Here is an 18,709-nt window from a genome sequence, read left to right as displayed (position 1 = left end):
GGAGTGTTTGATGGGGGGACAGTGTAGAGGGAGCTTTACTCTGTATCTAACCCCGTGCTGTACCTGTCCTGGGAGTGTTTGATGGGGGACAGTGTAGAGGGAGCTTTACTCTGTATCTAACCCCGTGCTGTACCTGTCCTGGGGAGTGTTTGATGGGGGGACAGTGTAGAGGGAGTTTTACTCTGTATCTAACCCCGTGCTGTACCTGTCCTGGGAGTGTTTGATGGGGGGGACAGTGTAGAGGGAGCTTTATTCTGTATCTAACCCCGTGCTGTACCTGTCCGGGGAGTGTTTGATGGGGGGACAGTGTCGAGGGAGCTTTACTCTGTATCTAACCCCGTGCTGTACCTGTCCTGGGAGTGTTTGATGGGGGGACAGTGTAGAGGGAGCTTTACTCTGTATCTAACCCCGTGCTGTACCTGTCCTGGGAGTGTTTGATGGGGGGACAGTGTAGAGGGAGCTTTACTCTGTATCTAACCCCGTGCTGTACCTGTCCTGGGAGTGTTTGATGGGGGGGACAGTGTAGAGAGAGCTTTACTCTGTATCTAACCCAATATTGGGTACGATTCTGTGAACGGGGTTAGAGAGACACAGCAGACGTTGCTTTTTAATACAAAAAAAAACCCAATCATTTATTGCACAAAGAAAAATTAAATACAAAAAGAGCTTTGGAGAGAGGGAAATGTAACAGGCCGTCCCGCAGCAGCACTCAGTCCCGGTTTACAGCCCGGGGAGGGGGCTGTTCCCATTCTTCGCTCCCCAGTCTCTGCTCGCTCTCTGCCCAGATCTCCTCCTCTCTGTGGAGACTGTTTCAGTCTGTCTTGTCCATCTGCTGGTGTGGACCAGGGGAGTTGGCCGTGTTTCCCTCGCCCCACACCACCACCACCACCCCCACCCCCCCGTCCCGGCCCCCTCCTGCAGAGGGCTAGGGATTGAGGGTCTCCCGGTATCACACACCCAGTGATGATGGTCCTAACGTAGGCTGCTGCTGCTACTTGGCTGGGAGCTGCTCAGGCCCGGGTGTTCCGGACTGTGACGGTTCTACAGGGCACAAAAAAAAAGGGGAAAAGTCCAACAGAATATTCCCATCTGTCGCCGGAGATCCTAGAGGCAAATCCCCTCACCCCCCCCACCCCCAGTCACAGATAGACCGACCCAGTTCACCCCCCCGCCTCAGTCACAGATAGACCGACCCAGTTCACCCCCCCGCCACAGATAGACCGACCCAGTTCACCCCCCCGCCTCAGTCACAGATAGACCGACCCAGTTCACCCCCCCGTCACAGATAAACCGACCCAGTTCACTCCCCCGCCTCAGTCACAGATAGACCGACCCAGTTCACCCCCCCGCCTCAGTCACAGATAGACCGACCCAGTTCACCCTCTCCCACCGTCACAGATAAACCGACCCAGTTCACCCCCCCGCCACAGATAGACCGACCCAGTTCACCCCCCACCTCAGTCACAGATACACCGACCCAGTTCATCCCCACCGTCAGATAGACTGACCCAATTCACCCCCCCCCCAGTCACAGATAGACCAACCCAGTTCACCCTCTCCCACCATGACAGATAAACCGACCCAGTTCACCCCCCTGCCACAGATAGACCGACCCAGTTCACCCCCCGCCACAGATAGACCGACCCAGTTCACCCCCCCACCTCAGTCACAGATAGACCGACCCAGTTCACCCCCCCGCCTCAGTCACAGATAGACCGACCCAGTTCACCCTCTCCCACCGTCACAGATAAACCGACCCAGTTCACCCCCCCCGCCACAGATAGACCGACCCAGTTCACCCCCCACCTCAGTCACAGATACACCGACCCAGTTCATCCCCACCGTCAGATAGACTGACCCAATTCACCCCCCCCCCAGTCACAGATAGACCAACCCAGTTCACCCTCTCCCACCATGACAGATAAACCGACCCAGTTCACCCCCTGCCACAGATAGACCGACCCAGTTCACCCCCCCGCCACAGATAGACCGACCCAGTTCACCCCCCCACCTCAGTCACAGATAGACCGACCCAGTTCACCCCCCCGCCACAGATAGGACAACCCAGTTCACCCCCCACCTCAGTCACAGATAGACCGACCCAGTTCATCCCCGTCAGATAGACTGACCCAATTCACCCCCCCCCCAGTCACAGATAGACCAACCCAGTTCACCCTCTCCCACCATCACAGATAAACCGACCCAGTTCACCCCCCTGCCACAGTCACAGATAAACCGACCCAGTTCACCCCCCTGCCACAGTCACAGATAGACCGACCCAGTTCACCCCCCATCACAGATAAACCGATGCAGTTCACCCCACCCCCCGTCACAGATAGATGGACCCAGTTCACCCCCCGCCGCCTCAGTCACAGATAGACCGACCCAGTTCACCCCCCTGCCACAGTCACAGATAGACCGACCCAGTTCACCCCCATCACAGATAAACCGATGCAGTTCACCCCCCGCCGCCTCAGTCACAGATAGACCGACCCAGTTCATCCCCCCGCCGCCTCAGTCACAGATAGACCGACCCAGTTCACCCCCCCGCCGCCTCAGTCACAGATAGACCGACCCAGTTCACCCCCCCGCCGCCTCAGTCACAGATAGACCGACCCAGTTCACCCCCCCGCCGCCTCAGTCACAGATAGACCGACCCAGTTCACCCCCCCGCCGCCTCAGTCACAGATAGACCGACCCAGTTCACCCCCCGCCGCCTCAGTCACAGATAGATCGACCTAGTTCCCCACCCCCTCACCATTAGACCGACCCAATACCACCCCCCCCCGCCCCACCCCATCGCCGATAGACCAGCCCAGTACGCACCCCCATCCCAGATAGACTGGCTGAGTCTCCTGCCCCCACCCGCTTGTCACCAATAGACCGACCCGGTTCCCCCTCAGTCACCCGACCCTCAACGTCCCCCACCTCCTAGTCACCGAGGGGATGACCCTCGACCCCCCTCCTGCCCCCCCCCCCCCCAGTCACCGAGGGGATGACCCTCGACCACCCCCCCCCCCAAGACACTGGGATGACCCTCGACCCACCTCCCGCACCCCCCCCCCCGCCCCGGTCACCGAGGGGATGACCCTCGACCCCCCCCCCAGACACCGAGGGGATGACCCTTGACCCCCCCCCCCGCCCCCCAGACACCGAGGGGATGACCCTCGACCCCCCCCCCAGTCACCGAGGGGATGACCCTCGACCCCCCCCCCAGTCACCGAGGGGATGACCCTCGACCCCTCACCTTCTTTTTCTTCTTCTCTTTCTTTTTCTTCTTCCGATCCGGGTCATCATCCTTCTTCTTCTTCTTCTTCTTGTGATCGGAGTCGGAGGGAGTTTCTGCCGGTTGGGGTTGGTGGGGGGGAGGGGGGGGGGGAAACGAGATGAAATTTAAATAAAGATGACCATTGGAGTGAAGTCCTCCTCTATCCCACAATCCATTTCCCTGGCCTGGGGGGGGGGGGCGATGGTAGCCCTGATGTGGAGATGCCGGTGTCGGACTGGGGTAAACACAGTCAGAAGTCTCGCAACACCGGGTTAAAGTCCAACAGGTTTATCTGGTAGCAAACGCCGCCAGCTTTCGGAGCGCCGCCCCTTCATCAGGACTCCCCACTCACCTATTTTGGCCTTGGAGGGAGTGCAGAGGAGGTTTACTAGGCTGATACCGGAGTTGAGGGGGTTGAGCTATGAGGAGAGGCTGAATAAACTGGGCTTGTACTCGTTAGAGTTTAGAAGAATGAGGGGAGATCTCATTGACGTATAAGATGATGAATGGGATGGATAGGATAGAGGGGGAGAGACTCATCCCGCTCAGAAAGGACAGTAGGACTAGGGGGCACAGCCTCAAGATAAAGGGGGGGGGCGGTTTAGAACGGAGTTGAGGAGGAACTTCTTCACTCAAAGGGTGGTGAATCTCTGGAATTCTCTGCCCGTTGAAGTGGTGGAGGCTGCCTCGCTAAATATTTTTAAGACGCGGGTTGATGGGTTTTTGATAAGAGAGGGGATTAAGGGTTATGGGGAGAGGGCGGGAAAGTGGAACTGAGCAGCGACAGATCAGCCCATGATCTTATTGAATGGCGGGGCAGGCTCGATGGGCTAGATGGCCTACTCCTGCTCCTATTTCTTATGTTCTTATGAGGAAGGGGCAGAGCCCTGAAAGCTGGTGGCGTTTGCTACCAGATAAACCTGTTGGACTTTGACCCGGTGTTGTGAGACTGGTGAGGACAGGGCAGACTCCTCCTGTATCCCACAATCCAAGTGGGGACCGAGACATTAATTGCATTGGTCCTTCCCAAGTGGGAGGAGGTTCCTGGGGTGAAGAGGAGGTTTGAGGGGGGCTGTGTCTAGTGAAACCTCGGGAGACCACGGGACCGGATCAGATGCTTCCAAGGATACTGAGGGAAGGGAGGGTGGAGAATGGCCATCATAGAAATATTAACCTGACTAAATCAGTGTGGATTTGGGGGCAGGCACACGAGGAGCTTGAGGTTTGTTGACACGATGACAGGGCTGATAAAGTTAACTCTGGACTTGCAGGAGGCATCGGAGAGAGAGCCACACGACAGACTCTCAGCAAACCTACAGCTCACGGAGGAAATGGGGCGGACAGCAAGGTAACCCACCCATAAACCAGCATCGGGATGACTCCTCCGGTATCCCACAATCCCTTGCCTTTGACCCACCTGGGGGCACAGGGTCCTGAGTGCGACTATGCTGTGCTTGTGTTTGCTTTTCTTCTTAGGGGGCTGGATGTGCATCAATCGGTATTGTTCCGGCAGCTGGAGAGAGAGAGAGAAGAACACGTGTTAGAGCAACACACGAGAGAGAGACAGAAGAGGAGAGAGAGAGAGAGAGACACAGGCAGACAGAGAGAGAGAGAGAGAGACACAGGCAGACAGAGAGAGAGAGAGAGAGACACAGGCAGACAGAGAGAGAGAGAGAGAGACACACAGGCAGACAGAGAGAGAGAGAGAGAGACACACAGGCAGACAGAGAGAGAGAGACAGGCAGAGAGAGAGAGAGAGACAGAGAGAGAGAGAGACAGGCAGAGAGAGAGAGAGAGCAGAGAGAGAGAGAGACAGGCAGAGAGAGAGAGAGACAGGCAGAGAGAGAGAGAGACAGGCAGAGAGAGAGAGAGACAGGCAGAGAGAGAGAGAGACAGGCAGAGAGAGAGAGAGACAGGCAGAGAGAGAGAGAGACAGGCAGAGAGAGAGAGAGACAGGCAGAGAGAGAGAGAGACAGGCAGAGAGAGAGAGAGACAGGCAGAGAGAGAGAGAGACAGGCAGAGAGAGAGAGAGACAGGCAGAGAGAGAGAGAGACAGGCAAGAGAGAGGGAGAGGAGACAGGCAGAGAGAGAGAGAGACAGGCAGAGAGAGAGAGAGACAGGCAGAGAGAGAGAGAGACAGGCAGAGAGAGAGAGAGACAGGCAGAGAGAGAGAGAGACAGGCAGAGAGAGAGAGACAGGCAGAGAGAGAGACAGGCAGAGAGAGAGACAGGCAGAGATGAGAGAGAGAGAGAGAGACAGACAGGCAGAGAGAGAGAGAGAGACAGACAGGCAGAGAGAGAGAGAGAGACAGACAGACAGGCAGAGAGAGAGAGAGAGACAGACAGATAGGCAGAGAGAGAGAGAGAGAGACAGATAGGCAGAGAGAGAGACAGACAGACAGGCAGAGAGAGAGAGACAGACAGGCAGAGAGAGAGAGAGAGACAGACAGGCAGAGAGAGAGAGAGAGACAGAGAGAGAAAATTGAGAGCGAGCTGTCTTAGTAAGTGATGGTGACAAGCATAGTCACACACGTGTGAGAGAGTGATGAGAGTTTTGCTGCTGCTCCGTGTGTGTGAGGAGTGCTCCCTTACCGGGCCAGTGTGCAGGCGGAATCCGGTGAGCAGTGTGCCGGTCAGCAGGTTAAAGGAGTTTCCGCAGATGGGGGGTTTCTCAATGAGGGAACGTAGGCTACTGTTATCCTGAGACCCAGGCATGTCAATCATTCCTGTATTGGGGGTGGGGGGAGGGGAGAGAGAGGGAGAGGAGGAGGGGGTGGAGGAGAGAGAGAGGGAGAGGCGGGAGGGGGGAGAGAGAGGGAGAGGCGGGGAGGGGGGAGAGAGAGGGAGAGGCGGGGAGGGGGAGAGAGAGGGAGAGGCGGGGGAGGGGGGAGAGAGAGGGAGAGGCGGGGAGGGGGAGAGAGAGAGGCGGGGGAGGGGAGAGAGAGGGAGAGGCGGGGAGGGGGGAGAGAGAGGGAGAGGCGGGGAGGGGGAGAGAGAGGGAGAGGCGGGGAGGGGGGAGAGAGAGGGAGAGGCGGGAGGGGGGAGAGAGAGGGAGAGGCGGGGAGGGGGGAGAGAGAGGGAGAGGCGGGGGAGGGGGGAGAGAGAGGGAGAGGCGGGGAGGGGGAGAGAGGAGGGAGAGGCGGGGAGGGGGGAGAGGAGGGAGAGCGGGGAGGGGGGAGAGAGAGGGAGAGGCGGGGAGGGGGAGAGAGAGGGAGAGGCGGGGGAGGGGGGAGAGAGAGGGAGAGGCGGGGAGGGGGGAGAGAGAGGGAGAGGCGGGGAGGGGGGAGAGAGAGGGAGAGGCGGGGAGGGGGGAGAGAGAGGGAGAGGCGGGGAGGGGGGAGAGAGAGGGAGAGGCGGGGAGGGGGGAGAGAGAGGGAGAGGCGGGGAGGGGGAGAGAGAGGGAGAGGCGGGGAGGGGGGAGAGAGAGGGAGAGGCGGGGGAGGGGGAGAGAGAGGGAGAGGCGGGGAGGGGGGAGAGAGAGGGAGAGGCGGGGAGGGGGAGAGAGAGGGAGAGGCGGGGAGGGGGGAGAGAGAGGGAGAGGCGGGGAGGGGGGAGAGAGAGGGAGAGGCGGGGAGGGGGGAGAGAGAGGGAGAGGCGGGGAGGGGGGAGAGAGAGGGAGAGGCGGGGAGGGGGAGAGAGAGGGAGAGGCGGGGAGGGGGAGAGAGAGGGAGAGGCGGGGAGGGGGGAGAGAGAGGGAGAGGCGGGGAGGGGGGAGAGAGAGGGAGAGGCGGGGAGGGGGGAGAGAGAGGGAGAGGCGGGGAGGGGGGAGAGAGAGGGAGAGGCGGGGAGGGGGAGAGAGGAGGGAGAGGCGGGGAGGGGGGAGAGAGAGGGAGAGGCGGGGAGGGGGGAGAGAGAGGGAGAGGCGGGGAGGGGGGAGAGAGAGGGAGAGGCGGGGAGGGGGGAGAGAGAGGGAGAGGCGGGGAGGGGGAGAGAGAGGGAGAGGCGGGGAGGGGGAGAGAGAGGGAGAGGCGGGGAGGGGGGAGAGAGAGGGAGAGGCGGGGAGGGGGGAGAGAGAGGGAGAGGCGGGGAGGGGGGAGAGGAGAGGGAGAGGCGGGGAGGGGGGAGAGAGAGGGAGAGCGGGGAGGGGGGAGAGAGAGGGGAGGCGGGAGGGGGAGAGAGAGGGAGAGGCGGGGAGGGGGAGAGAGAGGGAGAGGCGGGGAGGGGGGAGAGAGAGGGAGAGGCGGGGAGGGGGGAGAGAGAGGGAGAGGCGGGGAGGGGGGAGAGAGAGGGAGAGGCGGGAGGGGGGAGAGAGAGGGAGAGGCGGGGAGGGGGAGAGAGAGGGAGAGGCGGGGAGGGGGGAGAGAGAGGGAGAGCGGGGAGGGGGGAGAGAGGAGAGGGCGGGGGAGGGGGGGAGAGAGAGGGAGAGGCGGGGAGGGGGAGAGAGAGGAGAGGCGGGGAGGGGGGAGAGAGAGGGAGAGGCGGGGAGGGGGAGAGAGAGGGAGAGGCGGGGAGGGGGAGAGAGAGGGAGAGGCGGGGAGGGGGGAGAGAGAGGGAGAGGCGGGGGAGGGGGGAGAGAGAGGGAGAGGCGGGGGAGGGGGAGAGAGAGGGAGAGGCGGGGAGGGGGGAGAGAGAGGGAGAGGCGGGGAGGGGGGAGAGAGAGGGAGAGGCGGGGAGGGGGGAGAGAGAGGGAGAGGCGGGGAGGGGGGAGAGAGAGGGAGAGGCGGGGAGGGGGGAGAGAGAGGGAGAGGCGGGGAGGGGGAGAGAGAGGGAGAGGCGGGGGAGGGGGGAGAGAGAGGGAGAGGCGGGGAGGGGGAGAGAGAGGGAGAGGCGGGGAGGGGGGAGAGAGAGGGAGAGGCGGGGAGGGGGAGAGAGAGGGAGAGGCGGGAGGGGGGAGAGAGAGGGAGAGGCGGGGAGGGGGGAGAGAGAGGGAGAGCGGGAGGGGGGGAGAGAGAGGGAGAGGCGGGGAGGGGGGGAGAGAGGGAGAGGCGGGGAGGGGGGAGAGAGAGGGAGAGGGCGGGGAGGGGGGAGAGAGAGGGAGAGGCGGGGAGGGGGGAGAGAGAGGGAGAGGCGGGGAGGGGGGAGAGAGAGGGAGAGGCGGGGAGGGGGAGAGAGAGGGAGAGGCGGGGAGGGGGGAGAGAGAGGGAGAGGCGGGGAGGGGGGAGAGAGAGGGAGAGGCGGGGAGGAGAGGGAGAGGCGGGGAGGGGGGAGAGAGAGGGAGAGGCGGGGAGGGGGAGAGAGAGGGAGAGGCGGGGAGGGGGGAGAGAGAGGAGAGGCGGGGAGGGGGGAGAGAGAGGGAGAGCGGGGGAGGGGGGAGAGAGAGGGAGAGGCGGGGAGGGGGAGAGAGAGGGAGAGGCGGGGAGGGGGTGAGAGAGAGGGGGAGGCGGGGAGGGGGGGAGAGAGAGGGAGAGGCGGGGAGGGGGGAGAGAGAGGGAGAGGCGGAGGGGGAGAGAGAGGGAGAGGCGGGAGGGGGAGAGAGAGGGAGAGGCGGGGAGGGGGGAGAGAGAGGGAGAGGCGGGGAGGGGGAGAGAGAGGAGAGGCGGGGAGGGGGAGAGAGAGGGAGAGGCGGGAGGGGAGAGAGAGAGGGAGAGGCGGGGAGGGGGAGAGAGAGGGAGAGGCGGGGAGGGGGGAGAGAGAGGGAGAGGCGGGGAGGGGGGAGAGAGAGGGAGAGGCGGGGAGGGGGGGGAGAGAGGGAGAGGCGGGGAGGGGGGAGAGAGAGGGAGAGGCGGGGAGGGGGGAGAGAGAGGGAGAGGCGGGGAGGGGGGAGAGAGAGGGAGAGGCGGGGAGGGGGGAGAGAGAGGGAGAGGCGGGGAGGGGGGAGAGAGAGGGAGAGGCGGGAGGGGGGAGAGAGGGAGAGGCGGGGAGGGGAGAGAGAGGGAGAGGCGGGGAGGGGGGAGAGAGAGGGAGAGGCGGGGGAGGGGGGAGAGAGAGGGAGGGCGGGGAGGGGGGAGAGAGAGGGAGAGGCGGGGAGGGGGGAGAGAGAGAGAGGCGGGGAGGGGGGAGAGAGAGAGAGGCGGGGAGGGGGGGAGGAGAGAGAGGCGGGGAGGGGGGGGAGAGAGAGGCGGGGAGGGGGGGGAGAGAGAGGCGGGGAGGGGGGGAGAGAGAGGCGGGGAGGGGGGAGAGAGAGGCGGGGAGGGGGAGAGAGAGAGGCGGGGAGGGGGGAGAGAGAGAGGCGGGGAGGGGGGAGAGAGAGAGGCGGGGAGGGGGGAGAGAGAGAGGCGGGGAGGGGGGAGAGAGAGAGGCGGGGAGGGGGAGAGAGAGAGAGGCGGGGAGGGGGGAGAGAGAGAGGCGGGGAGGGGGAGAGAGAGAGGCGGGAGGGGGGAGAGAGAGAGAGGGGGAGGGGGAGAGAGAGAGGCGGGGAGGGGGGCAAGGTGGGAGGGGGCAGAAAGAGGAACAGAGGGCGCAGACAGACAGACAGAGACACAAAGTCCCAGGGTAGAGAAAGTTGAATGGCCGCAGAGGGAATGGGACAGAGGCAGAGGGGAGAGATTGTGGAGACAGTGTGGTTAGTCCAGTCGAATATAATATTATCACAGCCACAGCTGGGACTGGAATGTCTGCCTCCCCACTCATTTTCCCCGTGGATCGGGGACTGCTCCCACTGGCCCCTGTTATATACTATAGTCACAAATCCCAATCTACTAAATGACACAGAGAGAGGCAGCAGTGAGTAGTGTGGACCCGAGCGTCATAGAGGTTTACAGCATAGAAACAGGCCCTTTGGCCTAATTTGTCCATTCCACCCTTTTTCTAAAATAAAACCCTCAGCTAATCCCAATTGCCCACATTTGGCCCATATCCCTCTACACCCATCTTACCCATGTCACTGTCTAAATGCTTTTTAAAAGACAAAATTGTACCCGTCTCTACTACTGCCTCTGGCAGCTTGTTCCAGACACTCACCACCCTGTGTGAAAAAATTGCCCCTCTGGACCCTTTTGTATCTCTCCCCTCTCACCTTAAACCTATACCCTCTAGTTTTAGGCTCCCCTACCTTTGGGAAAAGATATTGACTATCTAGCTGATCTGTGCCCCTCATTATTTTATAGACCTCTATAAGATCACCCCTCAGCCTCCTACGCTCCAGAGAAAAAAAGTCCCAGTCTATCCAGCCTCTCCTTATAACTCAATCCATCAAGTCCCGGTAGCATCCTAGTAAATCTTTTCTGCACTCTTTCTAGTTTAATAATATCCTTTCTATAATAGGGTGACCAGAACTGTACACAGTATTCCAGTGTGGCCTTACCAATGTCTTGTACAACTTCAACAAGACGTCCAACTCCTGTATTCAATGTTCTGACCAATGAAACCAAGCATGTCGAATGCCTTCTTCACCACTCTGCCCACCTGTGACTCCACTTTCAAGGAGCTATGAACCTGTACCCCTAGATCTCTTTGTTCTGTAACTCTCCCCAACGCCCTACCATTAACTGAGTAAGTCCTGCCCCGGTTCAATTGACCAAAATACATCACCTCGCATTTGTCTAAATTAAACTCCATCTGCCATTCGTCAGCCCACTGGCCCAATTGATCAAGATCCCACTGCAATTGGAGGTAACTTTCTTCACTGTCCACTATGCCACCAATCTTAGTGTCATCTGCAAACTTACTAACCATGCCTCCTATATTCTCATCCAAATCATTAATATAAATGACAAATAACAGTGGGCCCGGCACTGATCCCTGAGGCACACCGCTGGTCACAGGCCTCCAGTTGTAAAACAACCCTCTACAACCACCCTTTGGCCTCTGTCAAGAAGCCAATTTTGTATCCACTTCGATACCTCACCCTAAATCCCTTGAGATTTAATTTCATGCAACAACCTCCCATGCGGTACCTTGTCAAAGGCCTTGCTAAAGTCCATGTAGACAACATCAACTGCAATGCCCTCATCAACCTTCTTGGTTACACCTTCAAAAAAACCTCAATCAAATTTGTGAAACATGATTTTCCACTCACAAAGCCATGCTGACTGTCCCTCATCAGTCCTTGTGTCTCTAAATGCCTGTAGATCCTGTCTCTCAAAATACCTTCCAACAATTTACCCACCACAGATGTGAGGCTCACTGGCCTGTAGTTCCCAGGCTTTTCCCTGCAGCCCTTTTTAAACAAAGGCACATTTACCATTCCCCAATCTTCAGGCACCCACTCATGACTATCAATGATTCAAATATCTCTGCTAGGAGACTCTCAATTTCCTCCCTAGCCTCCCACAATATCCTGGGATACACTTCATCAGGTCCCAGGGATTTACCTACCTTGATGCACTTGAAAACTTCCAGCACCTCCTTCTCTGTAATATGTACACTCCTCAAGACATCACTATTTATTTCCCCAAGTTCCCTAACATCTATGGTTTTCTTAACAGTAAATAGTGTTAGAGACATCACCACACAAACCCACAAAACAGCGACAAATGCAGTCCAGCCCAGGGTTTGGAGCTAAAACAGCGAGGGAGGTGGTGTGCAGAGAACCAGGGGCCCAGGCACACAGATCATTCACACAGCTCAAACAGCGAGACAGAGTGACTGGGAAGGCTGACAGAATGCCTGTCTTTATATTGAGACCAATGTATCACAGCTTGGTCTGGGCTCCTGCTCAGCCCAAGACCACAAGAAACTACGAAGGGTTGTGAATGTAGCCCAGTCCATCACACAAACCAGCCTCCCATCCATTGACTCTGTCTACCCTTCTCGCTGTCTCGGGAAAAGCAGCCGGCATAATTAAGGGACACCCCCCCACACACCCCGGACATTCTCTCTTCCACCTTCTTCCATCGGGGAAAAGGTACAAAAGTCTGAGGTCCAGTACCGACCGACTCAAGAACAGCTTCTTCCCTGCTGCTGTCAGACTTTTGAATGGACCTACCTCGCATTAAGCTGATCTTTCTCTACACCCTCGCTGTGACTGTAACACTACATTCTGCACCCTCTCCTTTTCTTCTTCCATATATACTCTATGAACGATATGCTTTATCTGTATAGTGTGCAAGAAACAATACTTTTCACTGTATCCCAATACACGGGACAATAATAAATCAAGTTAAAAGGAGAGTAAGCAGGTGCCATGTGTCAGTGTGAATAGGCCCTGCCCTGGTTAGGCCGCAGCTGGAGTCACTGTTCAAGATGTCACACCTTAGTGAGCAGATGCTGTCCCTGGGGGCAGCGCAGTGTAGATTCCCCGTTGCTGCGGTGTCGAAGGCAGCTCTCTCCGCACACACTGTCCGTGTGGGTCTCTGGTGTATGACTAACAGAATGTTGTCAGAGTCCAAAATGAAGACACCACCCAAATCATTCACCAATCTCCCTGTTCACTGACCCACACTGACAACCAACCCAGCAATACTGGAAATTTAAACATCAGCATCGTGTGTTCAAACTCTCCAGCCCCTACACCCCCTCCCTGTCTCTGTAACCCTCCTCCAGCCCCCTCCCTGTCTCTGTAACCCTCCTCCAGCCCCCTCCCTGTCTCTGTAACCCTCCTCCAGCCCCCTCCCTGTCTCTGTAACCCTCCTCCAGCCCCCTCCCTGTCTCTGTAACCCTCCTCCAGCCCCCTCCCTGTCTCTGTAACCCTCCTCCAGCCCCCTCCCTGTCTTTGTAACCCTCCTCCAGCCCCCTCCCTGTCTCTGTAACCCTCCTCCAGCCCCCTCCCTGTCTCTGTAACCTCTGGGATCTCTGCGCTCCTCCAATTCCAGCCTCTTGAGCTATTCCCCGATGTTAATCGCTCCGCCTTTGGACCGTGCCTTCAGCTGCCTGGGGAGGGGGCTCCGAGCTCTGGAATTCACTTCCTATTCATCTGGCCCCTCCGATCACTCCTGTCCCAGTACCTGGCAGGTCCGGCAGGAAGTTACTCAGTTTGTCCTTGACCTTCTTCCCACAGAATTTATTGTAAGCGTGTTCCAGGCTGTAGTGAGTGATGAGGTTGGTGCTTCCGGTGAGGTCTGTCCCTCCTGCAACACAATTTAAAACCAAATCACAAATGGCCATGAGTTGTGTCAATTCTGCGCACATCGGGACTCTGAAACATGCCCCAAATATTTGCCGGTAATACAATTCCACACAGTTCTGAATTACCCGGATTAACATCAGTACAGATACAGTCAGTAACACAGAGTGCTGCGGGGGAGAGAGGGGTTACTGAGTGACAGTGTGAGGGAGCTGGATTAACATCAGTACAGAAACAGTCAGTAACACAGGGTGCTGGGGGGAGAGAGGGGTTACTGAGTGACAGTGTGAGGGAGCTGGATTAACATCAGTACAGATACAGTCAGTAACACAGGGTGCTGGGGGGAGAGAGGGGTTACTGAGTGAGGGAGCTGGATTAACATCAGTACAGATACAGTCAGTAACACAGGGTGCTGGGGGGAGAGGGGTTACTGAGTGACAGTGTGAGGGAGCTGGATTAACATCAGTACAGATACAGTCAGTAACACAGGGTGCTGGGGGGGAGAGAGGGGTTACTGAGTGACAGTGTGAGGGAGCTGGATTAACATCAGTACAGATACAGTCAGTATTCAGGGATGAGATAAGTCACAGGTAGTCTGAGTGAGTCTGGCCGATGATAAAAAAAAATACAGAAACGTTTGCTGGCATGAACTGGTGCAATGACAATAATCTCTCCCTCGATGTTCATAAAATGAAGATGGTCGAGAGCTTCAAGTTTTTAGGTATCCAGATCACCAGCAACCTGTCCTGGTCCCCCCATGCCGATACTATCGTTAAGAAAGCCCCACCAATGCCTCTCCTTGCTCAGAAGGCTAAGGAAATAGGCTAAGGATAAGGAGGCACTCCGGCATTCCCATTGGCCGAATGCGCCGTCAATCACAACCCTGATGTCATTAGGTTGCTCCAGTCCTGCTGCCCTCTTGCTCGCCATCCATTGGTCAGTCTGGGGTGTTCCCGGATTTCTATTGGTCCCCTGGACTGTCATTCAAATATCATCACCTGGCAACACTTGCATGACGTCACAATGTGAGAAGTCTCACAACACCAGATTAAAGTCCACGAGCTTTCGGAGCGCTGCCCCTTCATCATGTGAGTGGGAGTTCTGATCACAAACTGGGCATATAAAGATGCAAACTCAATTTACAAAATAATGGTTGGAATGAGAGTCTTTACAGCTAATCAAGTCTTAAAGGTACAGACAATGTGAGTGCAGAGACGATTAACCACAGGTTAAAGAGATGCGTATTATCTCCAGACAGGACGGTAAGTGAGATTTTGCAAGCCCAGGCAAGTCGTGGGGGTTACAGATAGTGTGACACGAACCCAAGATCCCCATTGAGACCGTCCTCACGTGTGCGGAACTTGGCTATCAGTCTCTGCTCAGCGACTCTGCGCTGTTGTGTGTCGTGAAGGCTGCCTTGGAGAACGCTTACCCGAAGATCAGAGGCTGAACACCTGTGACTGCTGAAGTGTTCGCCAACAGGAAGGGAACAGTCTTGCCTGGTGATTGTCGAGCAGTGTTCATTCATCCATTGTTGTAGCGTGTACATGGTCTCCCCAATGTACCAGGTACACAGCACATACTCTTGCAACTCGGCCAACATTGTCTACCTGATCCTCTGCAGGAAAGGATGTCCCGATGCATGGTACATTGGGGAGATCATGCAGATGCTACGACAATGGATGAATGAACATCACTCGACAATCACCAGGCAAGACTGTTCCCTTCCTGTTGGCGAACACTTCAGTGGTCAGGGGCATTTAGCCTCTGATCTTCAGGTAAGCGTTCTCCAAGGTGGCCTTCACAACACATGACTACGTTGAGTAGCTGAGCAGAGACTGATAGCCCAGTTCCGCACACGAGGACGGCCTCAACCGGGATCTTGGGTTCATGTCACACTATCTGTAACCCCCCATGACTTGCCTGGGCTTGCAAAATCTCACTAACTGTCCTGTCTGGAGACAATACACATCTCTTTAACCTGTGCTTAACCCTCTCTCCACTCACACTGTCTGTACCTTTAAGACTTGATTACCTGTAAAGACTCACACTCCAGCCATTATTCTGTAAATTGAGTTTGCGTCTTTATATGCCCTGTTTCTGAACACACCTCCCACTCACCTGACAAAGGAGCAGCGCTCCGAAAGCTAGTGGCATTTGGTACCAAATAATCCTGTTGGACTTTAACCTGGCGTTGTGAGACTTCTTCCTGTGTTTACCCCTGTCCAACGCCGGCATCTCCACATCATGTTTGATGGGGACAGTGCATGTGTGCGGAGCTTGGCTAGCTGTAAAGACTCGCATTATAATCAGTATTCTGTAAACTGAGTGTGTGTCTTTATTATACCCTGTTTGTGATCAGAACTGATGTGGAGATGCCGGCGTTATACTGGGGTAAACACAGGAAGAAGTCTCACAACACCAGGTTAAAATCCAACAGGCTCGAAGGGCTTGATGGCCTACTCCTGCTCCTATTTCTTATGTTCTTATGTTGTTATTACCACCAAATACACCTGTTGGACCTTAACCTGGTGTTGTGAGACTTTTTATTGTGTTTACCCCAGTACAACGCCAGCATCTCCATCTCATGGCTTCCATTCTCACTGACCTCAAAGTCTCCATTCTCGCTGACAGAGTTGCCTGCCTAATGTGGTTGTCACTTAATTTGCACACCAGCACCTGCAGTTTCTAACTGCTTTTGACCATCATTTCATAAGTCCCAGTAACCCCACGGTGCCTTCACCTTGCAGAACAAAGTGAATTAAATATTGGCCAGAGCTGGAATTACAACTTATTGTCCACAGGAGTCCTCATGCATCAGTCACTGAGAGTAAGCGCGCAGGTACAGCAGGCAGTAAAGAAGGTAAATGGTATGTTCATAGAGACAGGATTTGAGTAGAGGGATAGGGATGTTTTGCTGCAATTGTACACAGCGTTAGTGAGGCCACACCTGGAGTATTGTGTACAGTTTTGGTCTCCTTATCTGAGGAAGGATGTTCTCCTTATCTGAGGAAGAGAGGTGATTGCAGAGCCTCTGGCTCTGATCTTCAGGTCGTCGTTGGTCTCAGGTATAGTACCGGAAGATTGGAGGATAGCGAATGTTGTCCCATTGTTTAAGAAGGGGAACAGAGACTTCCCCGGGAATTATAGACCGGTGAGTCTATAACTGTTGTGGGCAAGGTTTTAGAAAAAATTATTAGGGATAGGATTTATAGTTATTTGGAGAGTAATGAATTGATTGGAGATAGTCAGCATGGTTTTGTAGCGAGTAGGTCGTGCCTTACTGAGTTTTTACTGAGTGCCTTATTGAGTTTTTTGAGAAAGTGACCAAAGAGGTGGATGGGGGTAAGGCAGTTGACGTGGTATATATGGATTTTAGTAAGGCGTTTGATAAGGTTCACCATGGTAGGCTTCTGCAGAAAATGCAGATGTATGGGATTGAGGGTAATCTAGGAATTTGGATCAGGAATTGGCTAGCAGATAGGAGACAGAGGGTGGTGGCTGATGGTAAGTATTCGTCATGGAGTTCAGTTATGAGTGGTGTGCCTCAGGGATCTGTTTTGGGGCCACTGCTGTTTGTAATTTTTATTAATGATCTGGATAAGGGTATAGTTGGGTGGATTAGTAAATTTGCTGATGACACCAAAGTCGGAGGTGTGGTAGATTGTGAGGAAGGGTGTCATAGTTTGCAGGGAGACTTAGACAGGTTGCAGAGCTGGGCCGAGAGGTGGCGGATGGAGTTTAATGCGGAGAAGTGTGAGGTAATTCACTTTGGTAGGAATAACAGATGTGTCGAGTGTAGGGCTAACGGGAGGACTCTGAATAGTGTGGATGAACAGAGGGATCTAGGTGTATGTGTACATAGATCCCTGAAAGTTGGGAATCAAGTAGATAAGGTTGTTAAGAAGGCATACGGTGTCTTGGCGTTTATTGGTAGGGGGATTGAATTTAGGAGTCGCAGTGTCATGTTGCAACTGTACACAACTCTGGTGCGGCCGCACTTGGAGTACTGTGTGCAGTTCTGGTCCCCGCATTACAAGAAGGATGTGGAAGCTTTGGAGAGGGTGCAGAGGAGGTTTACCAGGATGTTGCCTGGTATGGAGGGGAGGTCCTATGAGGAGAGACTGAGGGATTTGGGGTTGTTTTCGCTAGAAAGAAGGCAGCTAAGAGGGGATCTTATTGAAACATATAAGATGATTAGAGGTTTAGATAGGGTGGATAGTGATAGCCTTTTTCCTCGGATGGAGAAAGCTAGCACGAGGGGGCATGGCTTTAAATTAAGGGGGGGTAGTTATAGGACGGATGTCAGGGGTAGGTTCTTTACCCAGAGGGTGGTGAGGGACTGGAATGCCCTGCCTGCTGCAGTTGTAAATGCGCCTAGTTTGGGGGCGTTTAAGAGATCCGTGGATAGGTTTATGGATGAAAAGGGATTGGTTTAGGTTAGAGGGTCATTGTTTTTTAACTGGTCGGCGCAACATCGTGGGCCGAAGGGCCTGTTCTGCGCTGTAATGTTCTATGTTCCTTGTTATAGAGGGAGCACAGCGAAGGTTTACCAGGCTGATTCCTGGGATGGCAGGTCTGTCATATGAGGAGAGACTGAGTCAGTTAGGATTATATTCCCAGTGAGTGGGTGAGGGTCTGTCAGGTGGAATACAATGTTGGTAAGTGTTGGTAAACAACGCCAGCATCTACACATCATGGCCTCTCAATGCTGCTGTGCCCCGCCCCCTCTCCATCCCCATTGGTCACTCGGCGTGAACCCCGGTTGCCCATTGGTTGGCCGCGCCGTCAATCAGCCGCCGTTCCCCCGGCAACCCCTGGGCAGTCTCGCGACACCTTCGAGTTCCGCCCCCTCTTTGCTCCCATTGGTCGCCCGGAGCCCATCCCGCCTTCCCATTGGCCCGCCGCGCCGTCACTCACCTGGCAGTTCCCTCATCACGTAGAAGGGTTCGTTCAGGACCCCGCCCCCCGCGCCGCCTGTTTTCCGCAGCGTTTCCTCCGGCCCTCCCGGGCCCGCCGCCGCCGCGGCCGGCACTACCACCGCCGGCAGCTGCTGCTTGGCGAAAGAGCTCATGGCCGGTGAGGCCGTACCGAGGAGGGAAGGGTCGCTCTGTGAGAATAGGGTGTTGATGGCGTCCATGGTGGCCCGCTCCTCCTCCAGCACCGCCTCCTTCACTTTCCCGACGCCATTTTCCTTTCACCGCCAGCGGTGGTGGGGGAACGGGGTCGTGACGTCTTAGCGCAATGACGTCAGAACGCATCGATTGACATGGTGTTTCAGCCAATCACAATCCGCAGTGGGAGCAGGTCGCAAAGGTCCTGACCAATCGCCGGCTCGGAAAGGCACGGGCAAGGGGGCGGGTGGCAGCGCATCTGGACCAATGAGAGGGGGAAATGATGCTGTTGATTGAAATGTTTGTCAACCAATGAGCATCATGGGGACACAAGGAACGAGCTGATTGACGTTCCACTGACCCAATGAACGGGACGGGGGGGCTGGACTGGAATGGCACGACCAATTCATGTCGCCAAAGGGAGTCATTGGTCCGGCGTGGCTCG

At 56.4% G+C, this 18,709-nt stretch overlaps 1 protein-coding gene across 1 annotated transcript; it reads right to left on the bottom strand.

Moving 5' to 3' along the window:
- Nucleotides 1-900: 900 nt before the first annotated feature.
- Nucleotides 901-18,482, bottom strand: LOC145339745 (mediator of RNA polymerase II transcription subunit 19-like). The gene is given in 7 exon segments (XM_080184270.1): nucleotides 901-1,041; nucleotides 3,248-3,342; nucleotides 4,686-4,718; nucleotides 4,721-4,781; nucleotides 5,860-5,993; nucleotides 13,032-13,154; nucleotides 18,071-18,482. Coding segments are annotated over 7 exon segments (735 nt in total). The 5' UTR covers nucleotides 18,291-18,482; the 3' UTR covers nucleotides 901-972.
- Between the last annotated feature and the right edge of the window lie 227 nt (nucleotides 18,483-18,709).

This window comes from Carcharhinus amblyrhynchos, unplaced genomic scaffold (genome assembly GCF_965287045.1).
Source record: "Carcharhinus amblyrhynchos unplaced genomic scaffold, sCarAmb.v2.hapA scaffold_649, whole genome shotgun sequence".
In the NCBI taxonomy this organism is placed as follows: domain Eukaryota; kingdom Metazoa; phylum Chordata; class Chondrichthyes; order Carcharhiniformes; family Carcharhinidae; genus Carcharhinus; species Carcharhinus amblyrhynchos.
Note: the sequence above shows the minus strand (reverse complement) of the source record. Positions and strands in the feature narration are given on the sequence as shown.